General features: G+C 52.7%; 1 protein-coding gene across 1 annotated transcript; it reads right to left on the bottom strand.

Annotated features, from left to right (window-relative positions):
• Positions 1–5758: 5758 nt before the first annotated feature.
• Positions 5759–16408, bottom strand: LOC144945167 (uncharacterized). Its single transcript, XM_078873453.1, has 2 exons — positions 16022–16408; positions 5759–5923 (listed from the first exon to the last, which is right to left on the bottom strand). The coding sequence occupies exons 1-2, from the start codon at positions 16384–16386 to the stop codon at positions 5854–5856; spliced, it is 435 nt and encodes a 144-aa protein (XP_078729579.1). The 5' UTR covers positions 16387–16408; the 3' UTR covers positions 5759–5853.
• Positions 16409–16561: the final 153 nt, after the last annotated feature.

Here is a 16561-nt window from a genome sequence, read left to right as displayed (position 1 = left end):
GTCTATGTGTATGTGTGTGTCTAAGTGTATGTGTGTCTATGTGTCTAAGAGTATGTCGGTGTCTATGTGTATGTGTGTCGTGGTGACGTCACCGCCACTTAGTGGCGAATGGCGGTTGTTGTTGTGTGTCTATGTGTCTAAGTGTATGTGTGTGTCTTTCTGCGTCTATGTGTCTGTTTTCATGTTTGTGTCTATGTGTCTAAGTGTATGTGTGTGTGTCTATGTGTATGTGTGTGTCTATGTGTGTGTGTGTCTATGTGTGTGTCTGTGTATGTGTGTGTGTCTATGTGTATGTGTGTGTCTGTGTGTCTATGTGTATGTGTTCATGTTTGTGTCTATGTGTCTAAGTGTATGTGTGTGTGTCTATGTGTATGTGTGTTTCTATGTGTGTGTGTGTCTAAGTGTATGTGTGTGTCTAAGTGTATGTGTGTCTATGTGTCTATGTGTCTATGTGTATATGTGTGTGTCTATGTGTCTAATTGTATGTGTGTGTCTATGTGTATATGTGTGTCTAAGTGTATGTGTGTCTATATGTCTAAGTGTATGTCGGTGTCTAAGTGTATGTGTGTGTCTATGTGTCTATGTGTATATGTGTGTGTCTATGTGTCTAATTGTATGTGTGTGTCTATGTGTATGTGTGTGTCTAAGTGTATGTGTGTCTATGTGTCTAAGAGTATGTCGGTGTCTATGTGTATGTGTGTCGTGGTGACGTCACCGCCACTTAGTGGCGAATGGCGGTTGTTGTTGTGTGTCTATGTGTCTAAGTGTATGTGTGTGTCTTTCTGCGTCTATGTGTCTGTTTTCATGTTTGTGTCTATGTGTCTAAGTGTATGTGTGTGTGTCTATGTGTATGTGTGTGTCTGTGTGTCTATGTGTATGTGTTCATGTTTGTGTCTATGTGTCTAAGTGTATGTGTGTGTGTCTATGTGTATGTGTGTTTCTATGTGTGTGTGTGTCTAAGTGTATGTGTGTGTCTGTGTATGTGTGTGTGTCTATGTGTATGTGTGTATGTGTGTGTCTATGTGTATGTGTCTATGTGTCTACGTGTATGTGTGTGTCTGTGTGTATATGTGTATATGTCCATGTCGTCCGGCAAAAACACACCCCACCTGGGCTGGAGTGATTGAAAGGCATGGACCAGATCAGTTCTATCACAATGGTAGGAAGCTGCTAGACTTCTGTGCGGCCCATGGGCTTGCAATGACCAACACGCTTTTCCATCATCGGCGAATCCACACAATATCATGGATGCACGCCATCGACAAGACCCGCCTGCCATTCTTCCACGGCGGTGGTGGTCGTGCGTCTAGGACCCCATTCAAACCCACAAATGGGTGAGGTTCATGACTGCAGCTCATGCAGTTGTAATGGCCGGATTTAGTACGCTGTCCAGATCTCCCCGGCGACCCTGGTTAATAGCGGGGGTGTTCTGGCTTCCGAAGAGAATGCAACAGGCCCACTCCCACCGTCTAAAACATCCCACGTCGGTGAATGAGGAAGCTTACCAGAGCCGTGTGGCGCTGCAAGGAAGAGTGGTTTTCACGGGTTGCTGAGGATATGGAAACTGCCTCAGTAGCTCGTGATCACATGTCTCTATTTCAGTGCGGTCCTGCACGTATGCCGTATTCTCTGTCTCTGCTCACAATCATTCAGGACCTTCATAATGGTGGGAAGTCCCGGGTAATGCTGCACGGGCCGGGAGTCAGAGCCATTTCCTGTTCAACTTTTGGGTGCGACAGGGTTATCCTCTGGCTCCGACATGATTTACAATATTTTTAGACCAAGAATTTCGAGAAGCACCTTCCTTAGTACAAGGGGGATATGGAGCTGAGTGGACCGACGACTGGTAACAGCGGTGTCAATATCGGCCTCTATGGAGGAGGCTCGTGAAGGACGTGACTGGACAGTTGCATGCAGTCGCCCTCCAATAACAGCGGATGGCAGAGGAGCGGATACAATATAGAACGTTGTTTGGGTAGGGGGCACAGCTGGTGCATCTACCAGTCATCTCATTCAGTCGACCCATAGCACCTGGGTATGTCCCGTGACCTCCTGTCAGCGAGCCTTCGACACTTCACGTGACCTCGGAGTGCACCTAGCCTGGCACCGCCTCGCGGTGACGTTTCCACCACTTAATGGCAAACTCCGGCTGTTGTTATTGTTGTACGTGTGTGTGTGTCGGTGTGTGTGTCGGTGTGTGTGTGTGTGGAGCGGTGGTGTAGCGGTTAGTGCGCTGCGCTACGAAAACTCGGCGGCCCGAGTTCGATTCCCACTCTAACACCAGTGACGATTATCTGAACCGGTCCTGGGCCTCCTCCCCTAGGTTGACTTAGCCTCAAACAATTACCTGGTGCAGTGTGTAAACATCGCCACTGGGGAGACAAAGGCGGCCGGGCGTGGTGCAGGCCATCCACCCCCTCGCGTGCCATGCGGCCTTCATAGATGCTCGCAAACAGCACTTGCCCCAACAGTCTGTAAAGGCTATACGGGGGATTTTTGTATGTCTGTATGTGTCTGTGTGTGTCTGTGTGTCTGTGTGTGTGTGTGTGTGTGTCTGTATGTGTGTGTTTGTCTGTGTGTGTGTCTGTGTGTGTGTGTCTGTGTGTGTGTGTATGTATGTGTGTGTCTGAGTGTATGTGTGTGTCTGAGTGTATGTGTGTGTCTGTGTGTGTGTGTCTGTATGTGTGTGTCTGTGTGTGTGTCTGTATGTGTATGTCTGTGTGTGTGTGTCTGAGTGTGTGTGTCTGAGTGTGTGTGTCTGTGTCTGTGTGTGTGTCTGAGTGTGTGTGTTTGTGTGTATGTGTGTCTGTGTGTGTGTATGTGTTGATGCGACAGTGGATCGCGCACTGCGCTCCGGCCGACTCTAGGTTCCCCGACCGCGATTCACGCAATTTTCTTTTTGTTAAGCGAGCAATGTGAACTACTTCCGGACCATCCGCCGGGTGTCGATCGAGCCATGAATTCGTTGTGCGTGTAAACATCATCGCTGGGGAGACAAAGGCGGCCGGGCGTGTTCGCTGCCTTCGTCCCCTTTAATTTCTTCCCGTGTCACGTCTCTGGCCCCAGCCGTCTGCGCGGCTGTACGGGCACATCTTGGCGACTCCACGTGCGTGCGCGTGCCACGTGTCCACGTGGGTAGACATCGCTCCAGATGGGGCCGTCGCGGGGTCCACGATTTCGCACGGCGGTCAGGAGACGGCATCTCAGCACCGTGGCCCCTGGCTGTGCGCGCCTCCTCGCCGACTCGTTCACAGTAGGGGCCGGGGGTGGGGAGGAGAGGTGGCTGGAAGGGGTGGTGATGATGACCGCCCTAGGCCACGCCTGCCTTGCGTGCCGTCACCACACTTCGCTATCGCTCCCTGCAAGATTTTCGCGGCTCGCTGCGTGAAGTTCTCCGGGTTGAAGTCGTCCCCCCACCACCACCCCGGGCCACGCGCTCCGCGTCTGCCGTGTCCCTCACAGCCTCCTGGCAGCCTCCTGGCAGCACAGTGGTAATGTGGCCCTCCCACCCCTCGCTGGATCCGTGTGGGTGTGGGGGGGGGGGGCACGTGGCCTCCTTCACGGGCCCTTCCCCACAGTCCCCACAGTCGTCACCACTCTATGGCTTGGGTCTCCTGCTTTGTTGCAACGTCCACGTGTCCTCCAAACAGGGGGGGGGGGGCGTGGGGGTCATGGACCGCAACCCCCCCACGGTGCGTCGCCCTCTGGGGTCACCGGTCCGCACCTCCTCGCCCCGATGTTGCCCAACATCGACTTTCCCTGTCACGTGCGCCGCTCCCCGACGCGCGAGTTCCTTTCGCCGATCCGCTCGACGGAAAGTTCCCAGAGAAGTCCTCTCCGCGAATTGTCCACGTGCACGTCTCGTCAAGTGTCCGGCTCTCGGCCCATTGCTGACGCACCTCCCCCCCCCCCTCCCGCCTCCGGAGTGGAATTTTCCAGCGAAACCACCGAACAACCCCCACCTCAACCCCCCCCCCCGCTGAGCCACTGCCCTTCGATGTCCTTTCCGCGACCACCCCCCCCCCCCCCAACACGTCGTGACCACTCGCCGCCTCGTCGCGGCCACCGACACGCAGCCGGCCACGCCGTCGCTCGCCGCCCTCAGCCCGCGACGCACCGACGAGGTGGCGGCCTCGGTGACTTGGCAGGGGTGGCACCCTGCACCTGGCACCCTGCACCCTGCACCTGGCACCTGGTACCCTGCACCTGGCACCCTGCACCCTGCACCTGGCACCCTGCACCTGGTACCTGGCACCCTGCACCTGACACCCTGCACCTGGCACCTGGGCACGAGGAGACCGGCACAGAGAACGCTCGCAGGGAGCCGCCCCAGCTCTGTCGTCAGGGGACAGCATCGGAAGGTGACGTCACAAAGAAAAACTTGTGACGTCACTACCTCCTCTCGTCTGCGCTGCTCTGCGTGGCAATGGGTTCGACTGCCGCCACCATCAACGCACGACACGAGAAGAGGACGAGGCGTTACCAGGGGCAGCGGCTGAAACGCGGATTCAAACCCAGACTCTCAGTGGTGCCGGCTCACGGTCTCCAACATGGCCACGGATGTCCCAGCACCCTGACACCAGCAGTAGTGGAGAGTGGACCCCCCCCCCCCACATCGCCTCCCCATCCACTCCGCCCCCCATATCCACACCCCCCTCCTGCCATCCTATCTACACCCCCCCACCCCCCAGCCCCAGCCTCCCCACCCCCCTACCACCTCTATCGACCACCACCAGCGTCATCGCCACGATTCCGCCTGCCCACCCAGGACAGCTTTACTGAGGCTCAAGACTCGCGTTGTTGTGTCAGGAGGGGTCCTGCCACGTTTTCGCAGGAGTAGGTGGGCGATGTTGCTGCTGCTGCTGCCACTGCTGCTGCTGCTGCTGCCACTGTCACTGCTGCTGCTGCCACTGCTGCTGCTGCCGCTGCCACTGCTGCTGCTACTGCCGCTGCCACTGTCACTGCTGCTGCTGCTGCTGCCACTGCTGCTGCTGCTGCCGCTGCCACTACTGCTGCTGCTGCCGCTGCCACTGTCACTGCTGCTGCTGCTGCCACTGCTGCTGCTGCTGCTGCCGCTGCCACTGCTGCTGCTGCTGCTGCTGCCGCTGCCACTACTGCTGCTGCTGCTGCCACTGTCACTGCTGCTGCTGCCACTGCTGCTGCTGCCGCTGCCACTGCTGCTGCTGCCGCTGCCACTGTCACTGCTGCTGCTGCTGCCACTGCTGCTGCTGCTGCCGCTGCCACTACTGCTGCTGCTGCCGCTGCCACTTTCACTGCTGCTGCTGCTGCTGCCACTGCTGCTGCTGCTGCCGCTGCCGCTCCCACTGCTGCTGCTGCTGCTGCCACTGCTGCTGCTGCTGCCACTGCTGCTGCTGCTGCCGCTGCCACTGCTGCTGCTGCTGCCACTGTTGCTGCTGCTGCTGTCACTGCTGCTGCTGATGGACACGCCGTGTAACCGGCGATAGTGTTGCGTTACCGATGACAGTACAATATCACTCCGGCGATCACCCAATTCGATCGATCTCAGAGCCTTGAGCCAGCGTGGGAAATTCCACATTCCCATGACGGGCCCCCACAAAGGGGGGTCCTCACAGGGGACTCTGGGAGCCCGTGCGTGGGGGCTCAAGGGGACGTGGGAGTCTCTGGGAGGAGTGCAGGAGCGCTTTGAGGGTTAAGGTCTCGGGGGGGGGGGGGGGGGGGGGGTCCGTGGATCTCGCTGGGGTCTAGGGGGGGGGGGGGTCCGTGGATCTCGCTGGGGTCTAGGGGGAGGTCCGTGTATCTCGCTGGGGTCTCGGGGGTCCGTGGATCTCGCTGGGGTCTAGGGGGGGGTCCCGTACCCCACCCCGTGGCCCCTCACACGGCCGTCATTCTGCAGAGGGAGGCAGAGCGCGTGCTGGGGGAGCAGCTGGCGGTCGAGTTCCACCTACGGGAGGGGGGGGGGATAGGGAAGAGGTGGGGTAGGGAAGAGGGGGGGGGGGGCGAGAGGGGAGATGGGGGGGGGAGAAGTTGGAGAGGGGAGGAAGGGAGGGGAGATGGGGGAGGGGGTAGGGGAGAGAGGAGATGGGGGAGGGGGTAGGTGTGCGAGAGGGGAGATGGGGGACGAGAAGTTGGAGAGGGGAGGAAGGGAGGGGAGATGAGGGAGGGGGTAGGGGAGAGAGGAGATGGGGGAGGTGGTAGGGGGAAGGGGAGATGGGGGGGGGAGAAATTGGAGGGGAGGAAGAGAGGGGAGAGGAATTGGGGTAGGGATGGACAAGCGAAGGGGAGGGAGAGGCCAGACACGGAGGGGAGACGGGGGCGAGGGAGACGTGAGAGGCCGTGGAGGGGGGTAGAGGGGGGAGGGGTGGACGAAGACGTAAGGGGAGGACGCCAGGAGACGGCGGGGAGAGGGATCAGCAGCGCGTCATTAATCAATCACTGATTAGACGCGGCGCGGTATCCACGGATGGAACACGTGGCCCGGCTGTGCAATTCAGATTTTGCAAATATGCGCATTGCATCGCGCAGAGAGCAATTACTGATGAATTAATACATTAATGAGCAGAGCGTTCGGGTAATAATGATTATTCCCTCATTAACCCATCACCCACCAACCAAACACACCACCCACCTCAGAAAGCACAACGACCACCATGCCAACCACCACACCACTCCATCCACCGCTCCAACCACCGCTCCAACCACCGCTCCAACCACCGCTCCAACCACCGCTCCAACCACCGCTCCAACCACCACTGCAACCACCACACCAAACCATTCACCGCACCACACCAACCACACACCACACCAACCACCACACCACACCATTCACTACACCAACCACCACCCCAAACCATTCACCACACCACCCCATTCACCACACCACACCAACCACCACACCACACCAACCACCACACCACACCATTCACCACACCACACCAACCACACACCACACCAACCACCACACCACACCATTCACCACACCAACCACCACCCCAAACCATTCACCACACCACCCCATTCACCACACCACACCAACCACCAAACTATCCACCACTCCAACCACCACATCAACCACCACACCAACTACCGCACTATCCGCCAAAGACAAAATACAAAGATCCTCCGTATTTGCTTAATTGAGTGTTGTGGTTGAGCAGCACCACGGCCGACCGCCTTTGTCTCCCCAGTGGCGATGTTTACTACACATCGCACCAGGTACTCACTTGAGGCTGAGTCGACATAGGGGAGGACCAGGACCGGTTCAGACAATCGTCACCGGTGTTGGCCGTGAGCGGGAATCGAACTCGGGTGGCCGGGTTCGTAGCGCAGCGTAGCGCTAACCGCTCCACCACCGCTCCACGCACTCCCAGCGCACCATCCACTAAGTGGTGGTGACATCACCACGGCGCCTGTGCCAGGCCAGGTGCACTTTGAGGCCAGGTAAAGTGTCGAAGGCTCCCTGGCAGGCGGTCACGGGACAGACCCAGGTGCCATGGGTTGACTGCCTGAGATGATTGGAAGGTTGCACCCACTGTGCTCCCAGTTTAGATTATTTAGATAATTTTTCTACGATGAATTTGCAAGCGATGGGCCACTTTGTTGACCTATCATTTGTGACCAGGTCGCTTGGGACAAATAACTTAATACCTCAGTGGGCTTTATCTGGTAAGATAAAAACAATTGTTTAATTTTCTATCGTGGTTTGTTTACCTTTCCTATACTTTGCACTCCCATCGTGTTTTTTGTCTTGTTTATTGTTGTCACGTTCTGACACCGTGGCCTCTACTGGACGCCTTGAGGAAGGATTCCCCCAAGCCAGCCGTTCTGAGGGGTACACGGGCCCCTGGGGGGTACGCATTGGCAATATCCCCAGGTGTCTACGTCGTGAAGGTGATTTATAAATATGATTTATAAAAGGTGTCACATTATATCATACACAAGAGTCATTGGTGAATAATCATGTTGTACAAATCTGCCAATATAACATGACTACGATAAAATGTAAATCCATATGGTAACTGAGAAAGATATAAACGACGTTTCTAAATCCATTGATCGTAAGCAATGTGAGTTTAAAAAAGAGTAACCAGCGATAAGCGAAGAAATTAAATCACGAATGCAGAGCGCCCCGTTGATTTTTAATGTATTCACTTGCAATGAACAATTGGTTAAAATATATACGTGGTCACTACGGTGGCGTAGTAACTACATTATCAGTGGCGTAGTAACTACAATATCAGTGGCGTAGTAACTAAATTATCAGTGGCATAGTAACTACATTATCAGTGGCGTAGTAACTGTGTAGTAACTACATTATAAGTGGCGTAGTAACTAGATTATCAGTGGTGTAGTAACTGTGTAGTAACTACATTATCAGTGGTGTAGTAACTACATTATCAGTGGTGTAGTAACTACATTATCAGTGGCATAGTAACTACATTATCAGTGGCGTAGTGACTACATTATCAGTGGTGTAGTAACTACATTATCAGTGGTGTAGTAACTACATTATCAGTGGTGTAGTAACTACATTATCAGTGGCGTAGTAACTACATTATCAGTGGTGTAGTAACTACATTATCAGTGGAGTAGTAACTACATTACCAGTGGTGTAGTAACTACATTATCAGTGGTGTAGTAACTACATTATCAGTGGTGTAGTAACTACATTATCAGTGGTGTAGTAACTACATTATCAGTGGTGTAGTAACTACATTATCAGTGGAGTAGTAACTACATTATCAGTGGCGTAGTAACTACATTACCAGTGGAGTAGTAACTACATTACCAGTGGTGTAGTAACTACATTATCAGTGGTTTAGTGACTACATTATCAGTGGTGTAGTAACTACATTATCAGTGGTGTAGTAACTACATTATCAGTGGTGTAGTAACTACATTATCAGTGGTGTAGTGACTACATTATCAGTGGTGTAGTAACTACATTATCAGTGGTGTAGTAACTACATTATCAGTGGCATAGTAACTACATTACCAGTGGTGTAGTAACTACATTATCAGTGGTGTAGTGACTACATTATCAGTGGCATAGTAACTACAGTATCAGTGGTGTAGTAACTACATTATCAGTGGCATAGTAACTACATTATCAGTAGTGTAGTAACTACATTATCAGTGGCGTAGTGACTACATTATCAGTGGCATAGTAACTACAGTATCAGTGGCGTAGTAACTACATTATCAGTGACGTAGTAACTACATTATCAGTGGCATAGTAACTACATTATCAGTGGTGTAGTAACTACATTATCAGTGGCGTAGTAACTACATTTTCAGTGGCGTAGTAACTACATTTTCAGTGGCGTAGTAACTACATTATCAGTGGCGTAGTAACTACATTATCAGTGGCGTAGTAACTACATTTTCAGTGGTGTAGTAACTACATTATCAGTGGCGTAGTAACTACATTTTCAGTGGCGTAGTAACTACATTTTCAGTGGCGTAGTAACTACATTATCAGTGGCGTAGTAACTACATTATCAGTGGCGTAGTAACTACATTTTCAGTGGTGTAGTAACTACATTATCAGTGGCGTAGTAACTACATTTTCAGTGGCGTAGTAACTACATTTTCAGTGGCGTAGTAACTACATTTTCAGTGGCGTAGTAACTACATTATCAGTGGCGTAGTAACTACATTATCAGTGGCGTAGTAACTACATTATCAGTGGCGTAGTAACTACATTATCAGTGGCGTAGTAACTACATTTTCAGTGGCGTAGTAACTACATTATCAGTGGTGTAGTAACTACATTTTCAGTGGCGTAGTAACTACATTATCAGTGGCGTAGTAACTACATTTTCAGTGGCATAGTAACTACATTTTCAGTGGCGTAGTAACTACATTTTCAGTGGCGTAGTAACTACATTTTCAGTGGCATAGTAACTACATTTTCAGTGGCGTAGTAACTACATTATCAGTGGGGTAGTAACTACATTATCAGTGGCGTAGTAACTACATTTTCAGTGGCGTAGTAACTACATTATCAGTGGTGTAGTAGCTCCATTATCAGTGGCGTAGTAACTACATTATCAGTGGCGTAGTGACTACATTATCAGTGGTGTAGTAACTACATTAGCAGTGGTGTAGTAGCTCCATTATCAGTGGCGTAGTAACTACATTATCAGTGGCATAGTGACTACATTATCAGTGGCGTAGTAACTACATTATCAGTGGTGTAGTAGCTCCATTATCAGTGGCGTAGTAACTACATTATCAGTGGCGTAGTGACTACATTGCCAGTGGTGTAGTAACTACATTATCAGTGGCGTAGTAACTACATTATCAGTGGTGTAGTAACTACATTACCAGTGGTGTAGTAACTACATTACCAGTGGTGTAGTAACTATATTATCAGTGGAATAGTAACTACATTATCAGTGGCATAGTGACTACATTACCAGTGGTGAAGTAACTATATTATCAGTGTAGTAACTACATTATCAGTGGCCTAGTAGCTACATTATCAGTGGAATAGTAACTACATAATCAGTGGCGTAGTAACGACATTATCAGTGTAGTAACTACATTATCAGTGGCATAGTAACTATGTTATGAGTAGCATAGTAACGAAATTATCAGTGGCATCATAACTCCATTATCAGTGGCATGGTAACATCATTAGTGGTTTAATAGCTACATTATCAGTTGCGTGATAACGACATTATCAGTGGCGTGGTAACATTATCAGTGGCGTGATAACGACATTATCAGTGGCGTGGTAACATCATTAGTGGTGTAATAGCTACATTATCAGTGGCGTGATAACGACATTATCAGTGGCATCATAGCTACAAATGATCAGTGGCGTGGTAACATTATTAGTGGTGTAATAGCTACATTATCAGTGGCGTGATAACGACATTTTCAGTGGCGTGGTAACATCATTAGTGGTGTAATAGCTACATTATCAGTGGCGTGATAACGACATTATCAGTGGCGCCATAGCTACAAATGATCAGTGGCGTGGTAACATTATTAGTGGTGTAATAGCTACATTATCAGTGGCGTGATAACGACATTATCCGTGGCGTGGTAACATCATTAGTGGTGTAATAGCTACATTATCAGTGGCGTGATAACGACATTATCAGTGGCGTGGTAACATCATTAGTGGTGTAATAGCTACATTATCAGTGGCGTGATAACGACATTATCAGCTCAGGAGGTGCGGCAATCAGGTAGGGCTTCAATATTGTGATTTGTCTCGCACGGTCGCACCGAGAGGCTGTTACATATTGTGGCCTCCTCTTGCCTCGTACAGTAATCGCATCATCGCTACGCTGACGGCCTTGGATATTTAACGCTGTTAGACGCCGTTAAATGTCCGATACGGCACGCTCCGTTTTAAACAACTGTTTTAAAAAAGAAACATGTCATGGTGGTTGTCGAGGGGGGCACCCGACTCGTAGCTTGTGCCACCTGGGGGGGGGGGGGGGGGCAAGGCGGTTGGGAACCACTGCAATCTTCTTGGTTCTTTCGGTAAAGTCACGTAGAATGGAAATAATAAAATAATAAAAACAAAACATAATACAATAATTCTCACGACGTTTCGGCCACAACGCAAGCAGCCGTCCTCAGGTGGAGAACAGGTCTGTCGAGAAGACAGAGTCTGAATGACTCTGTCTTCTCGACAGAGTCATTCGTGACATTACCGAAAGAACCAATAAAGATGAATCCCTGCAGTCACGAAAGCTTTAAATCGAAATTTAACCACTGCAGTGTAAGCGATGGCGGAGACATCTGTGTCGCACCCCCGCGACCACCCCCGGCCCCCTGCGTCGCACCCTGATCATCTCCGCCCGGCATTCTGTTCGCCGCAGATGGCGCCACGATCGTTCCGCTCGCGAGGCTAATTGCCCTCGAGGTTACGGACGTGGCGGTTTATCGGCGTCAAAAAGCGCGCGAACAAATCAATGCGGGCAGCCAGGCGGCGCGTGGGCAATTGAGCCACGCGGCGCAGACACGCGGTCCCACGTGGCACGGTCACGTGCCCACGTGGCGCGGTCACGTGGTCTCATGGCGCAGTCACATGCCCACGTGGCGCGGTCACGCGGTCTCACGACGCAGTCACGTGATGCTTCCCGGTTCGCTTTGCGAGCCGTGCATGGCGGGAGGTGAGTCCGCTGTGCCCCCCCCCCCTCCCGCTCCTACACGTGGTCCTTATGGGTGTCATCAAGTTGGGTTGATTGACACAAGGCGGTGATGGTGGTGATGGTAATGATGGTAATAATGGTGGTCATAGTGAGCATGGTGATTGATGATGATGGTGCTAATAGTGGCGGCAGTGAGGATGGTGATGATGATGATGGTGAGGATGGTGATCATCGGTAACGATATTGATGATGATGATGGTGAGGATGGTGGTGAGGATGGTGATGATTGATAATGATGGTAATACAAATGCTGCTGATCATGATGGCGATGATGATGATCATGATGTTGGCAATCTCCCCAGGATCTGTGACAGGAGACACGCGCGCGCACGCACGAGGTGCCGCTCTGTGATTGGGTGGTTCACAGTCCCAGGTTGGGGTGGGGGGTGGGGGGTCACGGACACGGAGTGGACGCTCCATCACTCGGCACTGACATCACGGCACGACCCCGAGGTCGCTTCGCTAGCGCATCAAGAGAATATTAGCACCCCAAAACAGTCGCCTAAATGTTCAGACCACATCCCTCCCGCCCCACTCCTCCCCACCCCCCCTCCCCACGCCACCCCTCTCCTCCCCCCTCCGCCAATACATTGACCCACTCACAAAAGGTCTCGAGCCATGCCGCTCAGTTGATAAGAACACCAAACACGACTACCCCCTCCGCCTATCTAGACCGTCTCCGTTCGCTACCGAGACCGGGCCACGACTGCAGCAGGATGCCCGGCTCCTCGCCACCTGCTAGTGCTCCGCTGGTCCCCTGCTGGTCCCCTGCTGGTCCCCTGCTGGTGCCCCTGTTGGTCCCCCGCTGGTCCCCTGCTGGTCCCCTGCTGGTGCCCCTGTTGGTCCCCCGCTGGTCCCCTGCTGGTCCCCTGCTGGTGCCCCTGTTGGTCCCCTGCTGGTCCCCTGCTGGTCCGCCTACTGCCGCCCTGATGGTCGTCTGCTGGTCCCCCTGCTAGTGCTCTGCTGACGCTGCGCCCGTGTCGTGCCCTGAGACTCCTGCTGCTGCTGCTGCGCGCAGTCCGGTGGTGGTGGTGCTGGTGGTGCGGAGGGCGATCCCGGCCCTCACCACGGCCACCCATCGCGATGTCTCTTTCTAGAGCGAGGGGTCGGCAAAAACCTGCGGAGCTGCGTGCAGTGGCGACCTCTGTAAGGAACCGCTTCGTGACCGTTATTTATGAGGGGACCGCCACCGTCTCGTATTCACCCACACGGTGCGCATTGGCGCGGCTCGTGAAATATCGTGGGGGTTTTATTTTTGTTGACCGAATTCAAGAAAAAAATGTCTCTCCTCGTTATTTTGATTGTCGATCACCCCCCCCCCCACCCCGGTCTAGAGCAGTGGTTCTCAACTGGGAGGTATGCGGGTCCCTGTGGGCTACGTAGGCCCCTGGGGGTACGTGGACCCCTGGAGGTACACAGGCCCCTGGGGGGCACGCGGACCCCTGGAGGTACGCATGGGCCATATCCCAGGGGGGTCTACCTGAGGTGATTTACAAATCTGTCAAATTATATCATGCTCCAGAGTCATTGGTGAATAATCATGTTGTATGAATCTGCCAATATAGTGTAACTGCGCTAAAATGTTAATCCATATGGCTAACCTAGAACGATATAAAAGACCTTTGTAAACTCATCGATCGTAAGCAATGTGGGTTAACGCCACGCGCGCGCAGAGCATCCCGATGACATTTGTAGTTTCATTCGCTCGCAGTTACCTAGCTGGAACCTCAGAAAATTGACAATTTGTTAAAATATCGACGTTCATTCATGCATTTTATTTAATCAGAACAAATGTTGGGTCAGGCAAGAGGGTTACTCGGTTGAAAGTAAATTCAAGAAAGGGGGGGAGTAGTGGTTCTTTACTGCAGCCTTGCACTCCTTTGGTGCTCAATCAATAACAAAATATGCAATTTCGATTTAAAGCTTTCGTGACTGCAGGGATTCATCTTCTTGGTTCTTTCGAAACGTCGTGAGAATTGTAATATTGTATTATGTTGTATTTTTATTATTTTATTATCTCCCTTCTACGTGACTTTACCGAAAGAACCGAGAAAAAAATGTGCAATGTTAATAGTTGGTGTACTTACGTGTCCGTGCTAAATTTGTCTTTTAGATGATTTACCTTCTGAAAAGAGAATCTGGCCACGTCTCACACCCCACCGGAAAGGGACATCTCGCATCTCCAGGGGCAGCATGCACCCCAGGTTAATAAGAAGAAGAGCCACTGTTCCAGAGCAGCGGCACCCAACCTTGTTGGCACCAGGGACTGGCTTCGTGGAAGACAATTTTTCACGGACCGGGGGGGGCGGGGGGGAGGGGGGTGGTCATCATTGGGTCTTTCCCTCCTTTTCAAAGAAGTTCTCCAGCGACGTTTGTCAGAACAAATGTTGGGTCAGGTAAGAGGGTTACTCGGTTGAAAGTCAATTCAACAAAGGGGGAGAGTAGTGGTTCTTTACTGCAGCTTTGCACTCCTTTGGTGCTCAATCGTTAACAAAATGTGCATCATTGGGTCTTTCCCCCTTTTCAAAGAAGTTCTCCAGCGACGTTTGTTTTTTACGCATTGTGGCTACTAGGGGTTAGCAGCTTGTGGGCTCACCAACACTGTGACTGAGACGAGTGCGCAGTGTGGGAACGAAGCGCGGACGGAAGTGGTGAATTATACAACAATGGGGGCGGGTTCCACGCACGGACTCACCGCCCTCACCTCCTGCTGCTGTGCGACCCGGTTCCTAACAGGCCACGGACCGGTACCGGTCCACGGCCCGGGGGTTGGTGACCCCTGTTCTGGAGGGTGGTGGTATGTTCAGCGAACACCTCCTGGCGATGCTTGGAATGTAAGCGACCGGCGGAGGCCTCGCACTACCGGCGAGATGTCTCGTCGGTAGTCTCGTTGATGAGACGTCTCGTCGGGGAGACGTCTCGTCGGCGAGACGTCGGAGAGAGGACTGGCGGAGACACGGCGCAGCCTGATGCATTCAAAGGCTGCGACGTCGCTCTTGAAACCATGCCGGTGGCGCCGCTGCAGCTCTCTTAACGAATATGGTGCATGCGCTTGCCCGACCACGGCTTTGCCAATTGGCCATATCGGGTGGGAGGAGGGGCTCACGACACACAGAATGCACGCGCGCACGCGATTTCGTGACGTCAATGGGAGTACATCACCAACTCTACCAACACCACCAAATCCATCAACACCACCAAATCCATCAACACCACTAAATCCATCAACACCACTAAATCCATCAACACCACCAACTCCATCAACACCACTAAATCCACCAACACCACCAACTCCATCAACACCACCAACTCATCCTAATCCACCAACACCACCAACTTCACGAACTCCACCAACACCACCAAATCCATCAACACAACCAACTTCACAAACTCCACCAACACCACCAACTCCACCAACACCACTAAATCCACCAACACCACCAACACCACCAAATCCATCAACACAACCAACTTCACGAACTACACCAACACCACTAAATCTACCAACACCACCAAATCCATCAACACAACCAACTTCACGAACTACACCATCACCACTAAATCCACCAACGCCACCAACACCACCAAATCCATCAACACAACCAACTTCACGAACTACACCATCACCACTAAATCTATCAACACCACCAAATCCATCAACACAACCAACTTCACGAACTACACCATCACCACTAAATCTATCAACACCACCAAATCCATCAACACAACCAACTTCACGAACTACACCAACACCACTAAATCTACCAACACCACCAAATCCATCAACACAACCAACTTCACAAACTCCCCCCCCCCCGCACCCCTCCCCCACTACCCCCCACCCCCACCCCTCCCCCCCGACCCACCTCTGCAGGCCACAGTCGCCGCCTCTGTAGGAGAAACGCGACGATGCGGAGCTGCAGGCGCGTGGGCTGGGCACGGGGGGCAGCGGAGTGGCCGGGCTGGGCCCCCGGCCCCCGGGTCCCCTCCCGGGCGACGTCTGCCGGCTCCTGCTCCTGCCCCGACGCAGAGCGGGGGGCCCCTGCGGTCCGGTGGGGGCCACCTGCTGCTGCTGCTGCTGCTGCGTTGGCTGTGGTTCAGGTGGGGGGCTCACGGCTGGACTGGAGCCCCCCGCTTGGGCGTCGGCCCCCCTATGCACCAACACCTCGCACTCGGTGAGGAAGCCCGCGGTGCGTGCAGGGGGTGCCGAGAGCACCCCGTTGCTGCCCATTCGGAGGGCAGGGACGTCTTTGGGCGAGTGGTGCTCCTGGTAGCGCTGCTGCTGCTGCTGATAATGATGCTGCTGCTGATACTGCTGCTGCTGCTGTTCAAGCAGTCGTTGCTGGTGAAGCTTCTGCTGCTGCTGCTGATGCTGCTGCTGGCGCTGACGATGATGATGCTGGTTG

The sequence above is a fragment of the Lampetra fluviatilis genome, chromosome 36 (assembly GCF_964198595.1).
Source record: "Lampetra fluviatilis chromosome 36, kcLamFluv1.1, whole genome shotgun sequence".
Taxonomy (NCBI): domain Eukaryota; kingdom Metazoa; phylum Chordata; class Hyperoartia; order Petromyzontiformes; family Petromyzontidae; genus Lampetra; species Lampetra fluviatilis.
The sequence above is the reverse complement of the archived record's forward strand: the minus strand, read 5'-3'. Positions and strand labels throughout refer to the sequence as shown.